This window comes from Notolepis coatsorum (genome assembly GCF_963971535.1).
Source record: "Notolepis coatsorum genome assembly, chromosome: 12".
Taxonomy (NCBI): domain Eukaryota; kingdom Metazoa; phylum Chordata; class Actinopteri; order Aulopiformes; family Paralepididae; genus Notolepis; species Notolepis coatsorum.
This window is the reverse complement of record NC_140176.1, coordinates 41833383-41850049: the sequence shown is the minus strand read 5'-3', so window position 1 is coordinate 41850049 and position 16667 is coordinate 41833383. Positions and strand designations below refer to the sequence as shown.

Genomic DNA, 16667 nt, shown 5'->3' with positions numbered 1-16667 from the left:
TCAATTAAGGCTTGCAGGTGTACTGAGTCTTGGCTGGAGACACGGAGACGGTCATCCCTCCATACGTGATCCTCCTCAGTTCTCTTGCTCTCTTTAGGATGTCGGCACAGTCTGAAAGGTAATGCAACCTGGCCACAATTGTGCGAGGTCGCTCCCCCGGTCCTGGCTTAGGCTGGAGCGTACGATGTGCCCTGTCCATCACAGGTTCCTTCTCCAGTTTGAAAGCCTCCTTAAGCAGCCTGGTGACGGCTACAGTCGTGAGGGGGGAGCCTGTATCTTCAGGAACACCAATAATCCTTATGTTGTTGCGACGAGACCTGGATTCGAGATCCTTGCATTTGTTTTCCGTTTTAGTCTGTTCTTTGCTAAGATGTTCAACTTTCTGGCGACATCATCAGTACATGAGGTTAAAGTGTCCTCCATTCCTGCCACTGTGACTTGTATCAGTGTTACCTCAGACTGTAAAGTTGTTATCTTGGCTGACCATTCCGTTTTTAGGGCTTGCAGTTCCGTTTGGATGGTTGCTAGGTCATCTCCTAGAGTAGACCGCAGCTCGGCTTTAAAGATTTCAGCAATATCCTTGTGGACCGTTGCGAGAATGTCCAACCTGAGGGCCGAGACATCTGTCCCACCGGTATCTGTCTGGAAGGTCACCTGAGTTACCACGCGTTAGCGGAGTCGCGCCACATTGAGTTCTTTTTTGCTGCGACTGAGATGTACTCAGCATAAACAAAAACAAATTAGTTAACGGGTGTATTATATTCAATATAACCAAAAAGTTTTGTTTGAACAGTGCCTTTAGACTTTAGAGTATACAATTAGGCAATTCTACTGGAGCTCTTTTTTTTTATCCACTTTTTCTCCTTATTTTCTATTTTTCTCCCATCCCAATTTCGTATTGCCAATTCTCCCCTCCCCTGTCTTGAACATTGCTAGACTATGCCCCCCACTGGTTGGTTGTAGTGAGGATAGAAGCCTTGCATCACGTGTCCCCTCCGGTACACGAGGAGGCAGCCTGTCGCATCTTTTCACCAGACAGCGTGGACTCTCAGTGGCGAGGAGTAATGTGTGGGAGGCTCACGCTGCCCCCGATACTTCCTGTCTCTGCTGTACAGGCGTCACCCAACCGACCTGTAGGAGTCGCTGTCCACAATGTCCAATCCCCACCCATCGACTTTCCACCCGTTACCTCTGCCAATTGAGATAGTATGACGACTGGCCCAAGCCGCAGGCAATGCTGACACCGGGAGTCGAGACCGGAGTCTCTTACATTGGTGACGAGCGCAATCTCCGCTACGCCACCCAGCCGCCCTTACAATTCTACTGGAGCTCTTAAATCCAGGACTACGAGACTGACAAACAGTTTCTACCCACAGGCCATCAGTTCCTTCATGTGTTCCATTCATGAAATCGTTGGCCTTCTTACCCTGTAACCGCTTGGCCAGTGAGCGTGCAGAGAGGATGTTGGCAAGCTTGCTCTGTCCATAGGCTTTCACTGTGTCATAGCTCTTCTCGCTGTTGATATCGTCCAATCGTAGGCCGCTCCAGGTGTGGGCCACCGACGCCACGACTACGATACGGGCTGGCGCCGAACGCTTGATCAGATCCAGCAGCAGGTAGGTCAACAGGAAATGACCTAGAGGAAGTCGAGAAAGAGGTTACCTCACTCACACCGTGAACCTGAACCTCACAAGACTGTACACAACTAGGCATTTCAATTATTATTTTAATAAAAAAAAATTATTATAAAAGATATTACAAAATAAATACGATTAAATAAATACAAATAAAACGTTTATTATTTATTATTATTTATTAAATATATAATTTTCACTAGCCCGGTGTAGCTACATGTTTTGACAAATAAAGACCTGTTTCAATTAGAAGCTGGGTCTACATTCATTCTTTATCTGGTTGCCATTGACGCTGCTAAGCAGTTTATTATTATCTTTTTATAATATATATATATATTTTTACTTGCATTAAAAAGTCTCAAACATTTGCTGATCGCCATGGCAGCAGAGAAAAAACTATGACCTGAAATTCGGTAAATGGGCCAGACTGTGTGGTGGGGGGAGGAAGCTCATTACAAGCCAAAATAAACTACTGTACATTGCAGGGTCATAATGTCTGGTGAAAATAATTCCAGAGTGGACCAGGCCTCAGACTGTGTTCCTGTGCCAGCAGTCTGTGTGTGTGTGGGCCTGGGCGCTATCCGTGGTGCTGAACTGGACAGCGAGCGAGCTGCTGTGTGTGTGTGGGCCTGGGCGCTATCCGTGGTGCTGAACTGGACAGCGAGTGAGCTGCTGTATGTGTGGGGGCCTGGGCGCTATCTGTGGTGCTGAACTGGACAGCGAGAGGCAATCTACATTTCATATTATGTCAAAAATGTTCTACATTCACTGTCTCTCTGGAGTCAGATCAAATTAAATACATTTTATAAATGAATCCTTTATAAAAACGTATATATAATATATATTTGTCTGGGGCAGGGGATTGGTTGAAGCAATTTAATAAGCAATATGTAAGCTGAGCAGAACAACTTTTTACTACTCCCTCATGTACTTCCTACCTTTTTTAACTGCTTGCCAGTCTCACCCAGCGTGGTCCCATAGCCATACTGTACTGAATCCTAACTGCACATTTACAAGATTAGCCATTGAGGGTTGAAGGACCGGCCATTGCAGTGTTACCAGTACAAATTATGGCATAACAATGTATGGAACAAGAACATAGATACCAATTTCCTCTTGTGCGTTCTGTATAAAGCTATCCGGCTGCAAGCTAGCCTAGCTTAGGACAAATGAATGGAAGCGGATACGGACCAGCTAGTCTAACCTCTCCCTAGCTTGCAGCCGGATAGCCTTCTACTGACGGTAAGCGCATTTACCATAATGTTGCCGTGTTCCTTTAATGAGATTGAGCTCTGTGTCCTCTATTTCCAACAACACACACCACAGTTGAGTTCTACTCAGGGCGCTACAGGATGGCCTAACCGTTCACAAAGTGCACACAAGTTAACTCCATATATAGTGTTGTACGTGAGGGTTTTAGTTTAGATATGTGCCCTGCTATTGTTCTCCGTTTCCTGGTCTACTGTTGACCTCACCGTGTTTATCATAAATTATCATGCATGTCAAATGCATGGAACAGGGAAGGATGTGTGTGTGCTGTGCACGTAATTCAAGTTCAAGTTTCTTTATTAGTTGTCATACAGAAGTACAGAATACTTTTATACAAAATGCTTCTTTCTGTTACGCTCCAGAGACTGTGCTAGACAAAAATAGATAAGTATAAAATAAAATAAGTATAGCAGTATAAAATAGAAGTCTCGTACGTAGACACAAGTGTTCAGTATGTACATACAATGTTCAATGCAGAGTAGAAGTAACTGAGTTACCATACAATATACTATACAATATACTAATATACTAATATACAATATACTATATAGTGCAAAGGAGAAAGGAGAATTGTATTTGTGTGTGTGACTGTGAGGGCATGTGTGGCGACCTACCTATACCAAGAATGCATAGACTACTTGAGAAGCTTCGCTGTAATTAAGTAGAGCTGCTACTAGGGCTGGGCGATTAATTGAGTTTCAATTTCAGTTACGATTTTGTTTTCCCACGATCATGAAAACAAGATAATTGAGATAAAATTATTATTGTTAAAGGAAAACTCCAACATTTTGGGAAATTAGCTTATTTGCCATCTACCCTGGAGTTAGACAAGAAGATACATACCTTTTTCTTCTCTGTGCATGCAGTAGGAGTAGGAAGACGTTGGGAACTAGGCTAATGGAGGAACCTACTTCCAGTGACTGACGCTAAGCTAGGCTAACGGTGCGTGTCTTCCTACTCCTACTGCATGCACAGAGAAGAAAAAGGGTATGTATCTTCTTGTCTAACTCCAGGGTAGATACCAAATAAGCTAATTTCCCAAAATGTTGGAGTTTTCCTTTAAGTATGCCATGTTGCTCTCATTTTGTCTTGTGTTTTGTTTTTGTAAATGCAGCGCACCCTTCCTTCACAGCAGTGCGCTCTGCCCCTCCCGCTAAGCCCAAACAGTAGTTTCAGTTCATGCTCTTTGGTAACTTGTAGAAGATGACAGAAAGGTAAGCCTTTGGTCAAGAAGATACTAATTCAGTCGTCATCATATGATGTTTATGTTTATTTTAATAATCGTGATTTCAATATCAATCAAAATAGCTGTGATTATGATTTTTGCTAGAATAGAGCAGCCATAGCTGCTACACTGGGAGAACACTGAACAAAACAGTGAGCCAGCTTCCTATAGTTAATCAATCTGATGGGAAAAGCTTATTTACTAGGGAACAACCCGGGAATGGTACCATTGGTAAGTGTATTTACTATTTATATATGTTATTTACTAGGGAACAACCAGGGAACGGTACCATTGGTAAGTGTATTTATATAGCACATTTCATACACAGTGACAATTAAAAGCATTTTCATAAAACAGATAAAACAAAATACAAGGAGATCATAATGAGCATAAAAAAGAATGCTCAAAAAAGAGAGAAGAAAGGTCAGTGTAATTGATCTATCTCAATAAAAAAAATCTATCTCCATCCCTCGCACCAGGTTACGGACTTTCGGTGATAGAGCCCCCTTACCCTCTGGAACTCTCTCCACCCGGAAATCCGCAATGCCCCAACCCAACTTTCAAAACTGCTCTCAAAACACACCTCTTCACCAAGGCTTTTCCCCATTAATTAGTTTAGATTAGATTAGGTTCATTATCCCTTACCTGCCCTCATCCTCCCCTTTTTTCCCTTTTCCCCTACTGCCCCATTCCCCTAGCCCTCTTGATTGTAAAGCGACCTTGGGTTTCATGAAAGGCACTATAGAAATTAAATGTATTATTATTATTATTATTATTATTATTATTATTATTACCTCTCTAATATCTAGTTGACAAGGTGGATGTTTACAAAAGAGTATTTACAACAGGCACTTTGTTCAACCACCAGACACACTTACCCAGATGGTTGACTCCCAGCTGCATCTCGAAGCCATCTACAGTCTTGGAGTAGGGACACATCATGACCCCTGCGTTGTTTATCAGGATGTTCACCTGCTTCTCCTCTGAAGGCAGGCACACGCACATAGACACACACACGCGCACATAGACACACACACACGCACATAGACACACACACACGCACATAGACACACACACACGCACATAGACACACACACACGCACATAGACACACACGCATGCACATAGACACGCACGCACATAGACACGCACGCACATAGACACACACACACACACACACACACACACACACACACACACACACACACACACACACACACACACACACACACACACACACACACACACACACACACACACACACACACACATACACAAAGATAGGGAAGCTGACATGTGGGACTTGATTTCACAAAACGACTATACTATTACTAAGTAAATGCTAAGATGCTTTTGGGGAACCCAGTATGTATTTCAGCAAAAATGCATCAAGGTGAAACTGCACTTCTTCACTGGGAATTGAGATGTTGCCGTCTCATGTTGCTATCTCAGACAATTGACCTATCTCAAATCTCGCCCCCCTTTTCTTGATCTTCCAATCGTAGCTGTCGCTTCCCTCGGACAAACAAGGTTTGAAAGGGTTGAAAGGGGTGCAGTTGATGTTGTCTAAAAAAATACATTCCCCTGGGGAAATGGACATATAGGCTAAGAACAAAATGGTACAAAACTCCACTAACCACCTCGGCCAGTCAGGCTCCACAACCGTGGGCATGGACTGCTGCCAGCAGCTGGAGAACAACAACAACTATTACGCATGTTTGACCACTAAGTGTGTCTGACTCTTAACCACCAAAACCTGCACAGACTACAATGTGTGATGTATATGATGCCAGTTAGGGCACCTTGTGTATACTGTTTACCTTTACTCTTACTCATAGTATACACTCAGATTCCAACTCTTTATTGTAACGTATAATATAACCGATAGGGCATACAGATCCTCATCTGCACCTTTGTTTACAGTTTATTTTTAGTTAATTATATTGTTTTCTCGTATTTTTTTTATTCAGAATTTTTTTTATTGCCTATATCTATGTCGTTCTACTATTACCCTGCCCATACCTGTACCTCCCCTCCCTCCTCCCCCATGCTGCTATGACGCCCGAATTTCCCCCAAGGGGATCAATAAAGGAATATCTCTGTCACAATCCAGCAGCTCCTGTGTCTTCCCTCCCGCTGTTTTTCTCCTGTCTGTCCTTGTTTGTGTGTCAGCTGAGGCGAGCAGCTTCCTGCAGCCCATATATGGTAATCAGCTCATTCCACTCACCTGCTCAGCAACCACACCTGCCTGCCATCTAACTCATCAGCCCTGCAGTACATCTACCCCGTCACTCTTCGTCAGATCGTTAACTCAGCTACTTGGTAGTGACGTTCAGGCCTCTTTGAAAGATTATTCCTCTAAGCTTTTTGTCAGTTTTCTGTGTTTTTGGTGCTTTGCTCATTCTGTGTTTCTTCTGCCTCAGGATCATGCTTGCTTGCTTGCTTGCTTGCCTGCCTGCCTGCCTGCCTGCCTGCCTGCCTGCCTGCCTGTAACTTATCTTATCTTAACACCAAGCTTCGAATCCACTGTGACCTCTATGAGGACAAACTGCAGAGGAAATTAAACTAATGAGGCCAAGATTAGATGAAAACAAGAACAACGCATAAATTATTTCCTCCACTTATAGTTCCTCCACTCTCAATTCCCAGTGAAAAAGCTGCATTCTTTGAATAAAACAAGACTAGTGGCCGGCTGAGCTTAGCTGAGCTGGGATGGGGGTAGGGGTGGGCAGCCCCGATCTCACTTAAAATACCTAAATAAAGTACTTATCAACCACAGGAAAAAGGTACATAATGTACATTATGTTCTAGCCATACATAATATATTTATGTGTTGTAATATTGTATGTAATATTTTATGTGTGGTATCGGTGAAAATCTATATTCCATCTATATATCGATCCACCCACCCATCCATGCATCACACATCAAAACACTTACATACTATATAAATAATACAATTAAAATTAAATGCTTAGGGCCGTTATTAAAAAATTATTAAATTATCTTTCTATAATCGAGTATTCTGCGTTAATCGCTTAAAAGCACCTTGTGAAAACCCTGCTTTTTTATAATGCTTTATTGTGGAAGTTATTAATGTGCTGGTAACGTTTTCATGAAGTCAAACCTCTTCCTTTCCTGTTCTTTGAATAGAAAAGTTTGAAAAAGAATAAACAAATCATCTAACATTTTAGTGTTTATGAAACGTTAGAATTGGTATATTATAAAAATAAACTAGGGCTAATGCATACACACTGAAACGGAGTTGAAGCTTGCATTTTAACTGTGTATTTTTAGAGCATTTCTGACGTCTGATGTCTTAGTGCTTGTACTGTAAATTAAATTCTTAATTGTGTATTCCCAGTCGACTAGACACACACATAAAAACTATTCAAAGCATTGAGGCAGTAATTCCAAATCAAGATTATAATTTATTTGTATTATTTTGAGTTTTGTGACAGCCTTAATTCTATAATTTATTATGACTGTATTATGGCTATCCTTTATTACCTCTGTTGATGACCTCAGCGAACGCTCTGATGGACTTGGTGTCAGAGAGGTCCAGCTTCCTGATGATGATGTTTTCATTCCCTGTGTCTTCCAAAATGTCCGCCCTGGCCTCCTCTGCCCTCTCCAAGTCCCTGCACGCCATGATGATGCGGGCACCTGGAAGGCAGAGTTCAAGGGGTCAATATGATAATGGTATATAGGATATCAGGCCAATACTGTGCTAAAATAGGGTATCTGATAATTGCCTTAATAAATAAATCTTCAGGCGGCTGGGTGGCACAGCAGACTAAGCGCTCGTCACCAACGCAAGAGACACTGGTATCGAATCCGGCTGTCAGCGTTGCCTCCGGCTTGGCCGGCCATCATACTGGCTCAATTGGCAGCGTCAGCGGGAGGGAAGCCGGTGGGTGGGTCCGGGTCGTTGTGGACTCCTACAGTTCGGTCGGGGCGCCTGCACAGCGAGGGAAGGATCTGGAGGGAGGTAGTGTGACCTTCCACACGTTACACTCTCCCAATGAGAGTCCGCGCTGCCAGGTGAAAAGAAGTGGTGGGCAGTGCGCAACGACCAGGAAGGGGATTGGGAATTGGCATAACGACTAATATTGGGAGGGGAGAAAAACGGAAAAGAAGGAGGAAAAAGATAACAATAAAAAAAAATTAATAATAATAATCGCTGCTCTAACACACACACACACACACACACACACACACACACACACACACACACACACACACACACACACACACACACAGGGGTGCCTCCTTCACACAAAGAGCCCCCTGTAATGACGTCAGCTTAGACGTCACCAAGTGTTCATTTGACATGATGGTTTAGGTTTCATTTGAGGGTCTAGGGGCGAGGGCCGACTGAAAAGCAAATGGCATTCATCCCTGAATAGACACATGTCAAGTTTCAAGTTTCAAGTTTGTTTTTTATTTGTCACATATAACATACCGGTAGATGTACTTTACAGTGAAATGCTTAGTTCTGTATGAGCCCCTGAGAATGTTGAATTGAATTGAATTGAATACTTTATTTTGACACAATCGTAGGACAAACATTTGAAAAACAAACAATAACAGTGTCAACACGCTGGTCAAAAATGGATAAAACACAATAAAGCCAAGGCTTGTTTCCATTGTGGTCCATACATGGAACATAAAAGGCACAAAAACACGAATGGACAGGACACCCTATAAATAAGTACAATAACACCTAACCTAAAAATTCATACAGTCAACTAATGTTAAAAGAAAATCCGCAAACCCTTAAAAGCAACTCATGAAGGGGAGCTCCAGTAGCTCACCACGTACCTCGAGCGCTATTTCGGCGCCGGGGACAACCGTGCTCGTCACGGATCTGGGGTTTAGCGAGTTCGAATCCCGGACTGCAGCCGTGCCTTTCCCAGAGTGTCTTCCCCCCCATCTGAACCCCTTCAGCCTGTTTCTGTCGGTCATCCTTGACCAGAATAAATGCGATAAACGCAAAAAAAAAGAGCCAGGGGAATGGCCAAAGTTTAAAAAAAAAAAGCAACTCATGATAAAGAGAGATAAAAGCCATATTAAGACCAATTTCAGTTGCTGCTGAGCCATGTTTTTAGGGCGGATTTAAATCCTAAAGGGGAGTTCAGGAGTTTTATGAATGTTGGCAGGGCATTCCACATTACAGTAGCTGAGTAAAAAAATGCATCTTTCCCCATGCATGTCCTGACTCTCGGCGGGACCAGGTCCGTGGGGCTTCCTCTTGTGGCGTGTTTGTGGACATCTCCTACTTTATTAAAATAATTTACTAGGTACTTTGATTGATTGATTGAAAACTTTATTAACAGATTGCAGAATGGGTACAGTACAGTACAGCTCAATACATACAATTGTTAAGGGGATGCAGACCAGAGAAAGACTTTCGTCTTGTTTACATCAGGGTCCCCCATTTTCAATTCATCGTAAATACTTGGGGACCGTTTCTTTCAGTACTTTAAAAACCAGTAGCATTTTAAGCTGGTGTACCCTTTCCTCAACCCTAAGCCATCCCAGACTGCTAAAGTGGGCTGGCGTTAGTCCTAAAGTGAAGGTTGTGCAGGAGTCTCACTATAGTTTGTTTTGGGAGGTCTGGAGCTTTGTCTTCATTTGTTTGGATATGTTGCTGTACCATGAAGTGCAAGCATAGTCAAAGTGACATTGGATGAGGGCTCCAGCTAGGGTCCTCAGAGCGTTCCTATTTATGAACGAGGAAATTCGAAATAAAAATTTGTTTTTTTGATTGACCTTAGTAATCACTTTTTGTGCCATTTTTTCGTTAGAAAGTTTGTTATTTAAAATAAAGCCCAGGTAGGTGACCTCCTCTTTATCCTCAATAATGTTTTCACCTACTCTAATTTTAAAACCCTGGGATTTCTTTAGGTTGTCGTTTGACCCAAAGCGTATGGCCTCTGTTTTTCCCAGATGTAGAGACAATTTATTGTCACTGAGCCAAGAGCAGATCTTTTTCATTTCACTGCTCAGGACACTTTCCACTTTAGACTTATCCCTGTCAGAGACCAGGGCCCTCATTCATCAACGTGACTTACGCACAGATATGTGCTTAACCTGTGCGTACGACCATTTCTAAGCAAAGTGTGGGATTCATCAATTTCAACTTGAACTTGACTTCGTGCTTATGTGTACGCACAGCTCTGAGCATGCTTAGCTGACGCCCAGTGGTAGAATATCGTTACTACGGCATATGCGCTGCTCAGTTCATGCATTAGTTTCAACGCGGAAATAATCTTCCGTGCATTAGTTTCAACACTGGCGTGTTCTGTATGACCCGTAATTCATTATAGTTCATTGTAAAATAGCGACAGTAGTGTAATTATAACAGGCTCACACGCGTACAAGAGGTTGGCCTGCTTGTTTGGCACGGGGGGCAGACGCAGAACACCAACCTCCAAACGCGATTAAATATTGTTTCAAATAAAAAGCGAATTATTTTGTGTGTCATGTTTCCAAATAAGATTGGTCACGAAATGCTTTCTACTTCAATTTGTTGGTTAGAATAGATGACCTCTGTTGAAACTTCACTGAGACTAACAGTCTATTTGTGAGCTCCCGCACAGATGTGATAATAATAATAATAATAATAATAATAATAATAATAATAATAATAATAATAATAATAATAATAATAATAATAATAATAATAATAATAATAATAATAATAATAATAATAATAATAATAATAATAATAATAATAATAATAATAATAATAATGATAATAGCTTCATTTTATATAGCGCCTTTCAAGAGACCCAAGGTCGCTTTACATAGATAGGGGGGGGGATAACAAAGTAACAAACATAGTGGACAGACACAACATATAAATATGATGATGGAATTCATTCAAGTCCTCTCCACCCTCGGGTCTTTGCCACCGGCACGGTCCATCATGATATTGGAGATGGATCGAGCAATAGACTGTTACTGTAGCTGTCAAAGCTCCATCACAAATGCAGTTATGTGAATAGAAAGGGATTCCACTCAGTCAATGTTGCGATGCGCATTTGCCTGATACATGTTGTTGCTGCATGCCGGGAGGAAAGGCATGCTGCATGTTTTCAATTCATTAAATAAAACGGATACTTTTTGCAAGGGTTTACTGACTGTCATACAAATAATCAACCAACTACATACTGTAACTTTTCAGTGCACGTTCTTATTTACATTGTGACAACAGCCTTGTGAGTTCCCGCAGTGACCCGCACACAGACATGATGGAATTCAAGTTCAAGTTTGTATTGATCACATATAGGCAGGCTACACATGGCGTATCTGCTACATCATACATGGCAGTGAGATTCATTGTTCTTGTATATGCTCTCGTATTATTGTTTATATAGGCTACCCAATACTGACATCAAAATAGATTGTATGCCTCTAGAAATCATATGCAGCAGGTAGAAGATTGACGGAAGATCCGTCGCGATTTGGAATAAAATTGAGGAGAACTTTAATCCCTGGGTATTAATCAAACAAAACGGAAAAAGGCAGTCATATTCCAGCACGGTCTTTATTAGTGTTTGCGCTGCCCAGGCAGCAATGGTTAATAGATATCATATCCGACATCACCGTACGTGTACACGTCTGTCAGCCTGTCTCATAACACGCTTCCCTCGGTTTAGTCCATTCTTCCACATTTCATGGGGGTGTCCATTACTGTATATGGTTAATCGGGGCGGTTTTGGTATGCAAATACGTGAAAGTGTGCACGAGCCTCGGCGCAGGGCCAAGGTGATATTTATCAAGACAGGTGTGCGTAGAACCTGCGTACGCACGTGTGGTAAATCCCGTTTCTTTTGTGCGTGCACTCATTCTAAATTCTGTGCTTACGTGTGGAAATAGAACATTTTCTACGTCACGTTGATGAATGAGGGCCCAGGAGTGCCGAGTCGTCAGCAAACAGGAACAGGTTGCAATCGCATGCAGATTTCATATCATTGATATATATTAAAAACAGTTGAGGCCCCAAAATGCTTCCCTGGGGGACCCCACATGTCACTGGAAGGGACGAGGACAAGGTGCCATTGATGTCTACCACCTGTTCTCTTCCCTCCAGGTAGGACTTGACCCATTTGGCTGACTTGCTATCAAAGCCTATCGCTCTCAATTTTTCTAGTAGGATGGAGTGGTTGACTGTGTCAAACGCCTTTTGCAGGTCCAACATGACCATCACGCAGTAGTTCCCCTTGTCCATCTCACGTTTAATATAATCGGTCAGGTACAGTAAACAGGTGTCAGTGGAGTGTGATTTTCTGAAACCTGATTGGAACTGGTACAGCAGTCTATGTTCAGTCAGGTAGTTGTCTATCTGCTCATATACCAGCCTCTCAATTACCTTTGATATGGAACAAAGGATAGAAACGGGGCGGTAGTTACCTGGATCCAGTTTGCTTCCTTTTTTAAATAGAGGGGTTACCCTACCCTAGCAAGCTTGAGTTCTTGCGGGATGTGACCCTGGTTGATGGAGAGGTTGGTGATATGGGCTACAATGGGAGCTATGATGGAAGCAGAGTCTCTGAGAAATCTGGTGGGAATATTGTCATGCAGAGCGGAGCGGAGCGGAGCGGCAGAGCTTGAGGCATTATGTAGCCGTAATCCCCGATGTTTTTCATTTGACGCTTAGCTCAACTGGTATGCCGCCGTGCTGTGGAGCCTGCGGTGCGGTTGGTCACAAGTTTGAATCACTTCAATTTTTTTTCATCTCTCGCTATAAACGTGCATTATAAACGTGCATTCTTCCGCTGGTTAAGTTTAGGCATTCTTTCGGAGTTGGTTAAGGTTAGGGTTAAGTTAAGGTTAGGCATTATTTCGGAGTTGGTTAAGGTTAGGGTTAAGTTAAGGTTAGGGAGGGTTAAGGTTAGGCATTATTTCGGAGTTGGTTAAGGTTAGGGTTAAGTTAAGGTTAGGGAGGGTTAAGGTTAGGCATTATTTCGGAGTTGGTTAAGGTTAGGGTTTGTCACAGAGAATGCCTGTCTGTCTTTCTTGACGTGGAGGATGCAGCCTATTTCCGCACTGCCGCTCTCTCGCGCTGCCGCGGTCACATGGGCGTCATGGCCAATCAGAGAAACGCGACGCACTCTTCCGCTGGGAATAAGCTACACGCCTCCCAGGTAGGCCCTCTCGTTGTTTGCAGAGATCAGGCCCATCACAACTGTGTCGTCAGCAAACTTGATGATTGTGTTGCTGTTTCGCTGTGCCACACAGTCATGTGTGTAAGGCAAGTAGAGGAGGGGGCTCAGAACACAGCCCTGGGGGGCACCTGTGTTGAGAGTGATGGATGAGGAGGTGCATTTGCCTGAGCGGGGCGTCCAATGATCGAAGGGTTGGTGGTTCGAATCCCGCTCAAGCCCATGTCCATCCCATTGCCGTTGTGTCCTTGGGCAAGACACTTAACCTACTTGCCTCGTATGAATGTGTATGCATGTGAATGAATGTTGGTGGTGGTCGGAGGGGCCGTAGGCGTTGATTATTCGCCACGCTTCCGTGAGTCTGCCTCAGGGCAGCTCTGGCTGCAATTGTAGCTTACCACCACCGGTATGACTGTGTATGAACGAATAATGGACTCTGTGAAGCGCTCTGAGTCAGAGCAACAGTCAGTCAGAGAAGAGCGCTATATAAATCCAATCCATTATTATTTTTGCTCTCACCACTTGGGGTCTTCCTGTCAGGAAGTCCAAGACCCACTGGCAGAGGTCATAGTTCAAGCCCAGGTCTCTGAGCTTGACTGAGTTTTGAAAGATCACAATAGTGCTGCCTTTCCTTTTGATTGTGATTCATTCACTGTTCAAATCTTTACTTCAGATTTAAGGAAAGGTGCACTGACCTGCACACACACACGCACGCACGCACGCACGCACGCACGCACGCACGCACGCACGCACGCACGCACGCACGCACGCACGCACGCACACACACACACACACACACACACACACACACACACACACACACACACACACACACACACACACACACACACACACACACACACACACACACACACACACACACACACACACACACCTACACACACACACACACCTACACACACACACACACACACACACACACACACACACACACACACACACACACACACACAGGGGTGCCTCCTTCACACAAAGAGCCCCCTGTAATGACGTCAGCTTAGACGTCACCAAGTGTTCATTTGACATGAGGGCTTAGGGTTTCATTTGAGGGTCTAGGGCCGAGGGCCGACTGAAAAGCAAGTGGCATTCATCCCTGAATAGACACATGTCATTGTCAGCGCTTTTATTGTTCATAATGAACTAGCCATTAATAAAGGCTTTTTAAACTTTTTTTTATTCTTCATCGGATTGTTGCCCCGATTCTGCCCAAAGAGCACCTTTGTTTTGAAAGATCACAATAGTGCTGAATCACTTGATTGTGATTTATTCACTGTTCAAATCTTTACTTCAGATTTAAGGGAAGGTGCACTGACCCACACACACACACCAGTAGGCCTACCTCATTTATAAAGTTGTATCCAGTAGGCCTAGTACCTCATTTATAAAGTATCATCCAGTAGGCCTACCTCATTTATAAAGTTGTATCCAGTAGACCTACCTCATTTATAAAGTTGTATCCAGTAGGCCTAGTACCTCATTTATAAAGTATCATCCAGTAGGCCTACCTCATTTATAAAGTATCATCCAGTAGACCTACCTCATTTATAAAGTCTCATCCAGTAGACCTACCTCATTTATAAAGTCTCATCCAGTAGGCCTACCTCATTTATAAAGTCTCATCCAGTAGGCCTACCTCATTTATAAAGTCTCATCGAGTAGACCTACCTCATTTATAAAGTTGTATCCAGTAGGCCTAGTACCTCATTTATAAAGTATCATCCAGTAGGCCTACCTCATTTATAAAGTCTCATCGAGCAGACCTACCTCATTTATAAAGTATCATCCAGTAGACCTACCTCATTTATAAAGTCTCATCCAGTAGACCTACCTCATTTATAAAGTCTCATCCAGTAGGCCTACCTCATTTATAAAGTCTCATCGAGTAGACCTACCTCATTTATAAACTGTCATCCAGTAGGCCTACCTCATTTATAAAGTTGTATCCAGTAGGCCTACCTCATTTATAAAGTCTCATCGAGTAGACCTACCTCATTTATAAACTGTCATCCAGTAGGCCTACCTCATTTATAAAGTATCATCCAGTAGGCCTACCTCATTTATAAAGTTGTATCCAGTAGGCCTAGTACCTCATTTATAAAGTCTCATCCAGTAGGCTTAGTACCTCATTTATAAACTCCCATCCAGTAGGCCTACCTCATTTATCCTCCTGTTGTCTCACTTGAGAACAAAACCCTCTCTACTGTGTTAATCTCATTTGCCTTTGACGTAAATGACTGCGCATTCCTTTTAATGAGCTCAGAAAGAGGTCCGTGAGGACATGTGTGCCGACACGGGGTGCTTGCATGCAAACCTGTACACCGCACACACACACGTGCACACAGACACACACACATGCGCGCGCACACACACATACGCACACAGACACACACACACGCACACATATACGCATGCACACACAAACATACCGCTTTTTCCCTCCCTGTCACACAGGCATGCATGGTTGCACTGCTCATACGTACAGTAGACAAAGAAACACTGACAACTTGCAAGCTTACAAATGCTCTCACACACACACACACACACACACACACACACACACACACACACACACACACACACACACACACACACACACACACACACACACACACACACACACACACACACACACACACACACACACACACACACACACACACACACACACACACACACACACACACACACACACACACACACACACACACACACAAACACTGCTATGCCCAGTAATTATGGGAGAGAACAGCCATTATTCAACCAGAGCACTGTGTCTGTGCCCCGTCAAAGTGTCTTTGTTCCCATCTCCCCGCTCCCATGAGGGAAGACCAAATTGTTCCATACATTCCCCTGTCAGCCAAACCCCTTATAATTTCTAGACAAACAGTAAACAAACGGTTTTGAAAGAAAGTTAGGGTTCGCGTGAAGACAACAACACGCAGCAGTTTCCGGGGGCCATGTGGACGATATAGGTATTACACTCACGGCATCAGACAGTCAAACACTAAACACAGGGTCACATCGTAGAATCTGTTCAAATGAGATCACCCTATGTGATTAAAGCCCAAATCTGTGATTTATTTTTGGACAATATCAATTTGGGATACATGGATATGGCCTATATTCTTGAATAGTTTGATACAGGGGACATTCTGAACCCGTTATCTCGGAATATAGATCTGTTTTTCTCCAGTGTTTGTGTTTGCAAACATGATCAATACAAAGCACAAACATTTTACAGCCACAGATAATAATCAACAAGAGAATGAAAACTTAACATCATTGTATTGTCAATGAGGGCTATTTTATTTGATTGATTTATTGTACTGTAAATGAGAGTACTGTA

At 43.1% G+C, this 16667-nt stretch overlaps 1 protein-coding gene across 1 annotated transcript in view; it reads right to left on the bottom strand.

The window, feature by feature from the left end:
* The window catches only part of LOC311238140 (retinol dehydrogenase 12-like), a gene marked incomplete at both ends in the record, with an annotated part of 40240 nt that overhangs the window by 9258 nt on the left and 14315 nt on the right, over window positions 1-16667 (bottom strand). The window contains 3 exons of the mRNA XM_084326147.1: window positions 1427-1636; window positions 5007-5111; window positions 7638-7793. Of these exons, the coding sequence (XP_084182273.1) occupies window positions 1427-1636; window positions 5007-5111; window positions 7638-7793 (471 nt within the window). The remainder of the gene's footprint in view (window positions 1-1426; window positions 1637-5006; window positions 5112-7637; window positions 7794-16667) is intronic.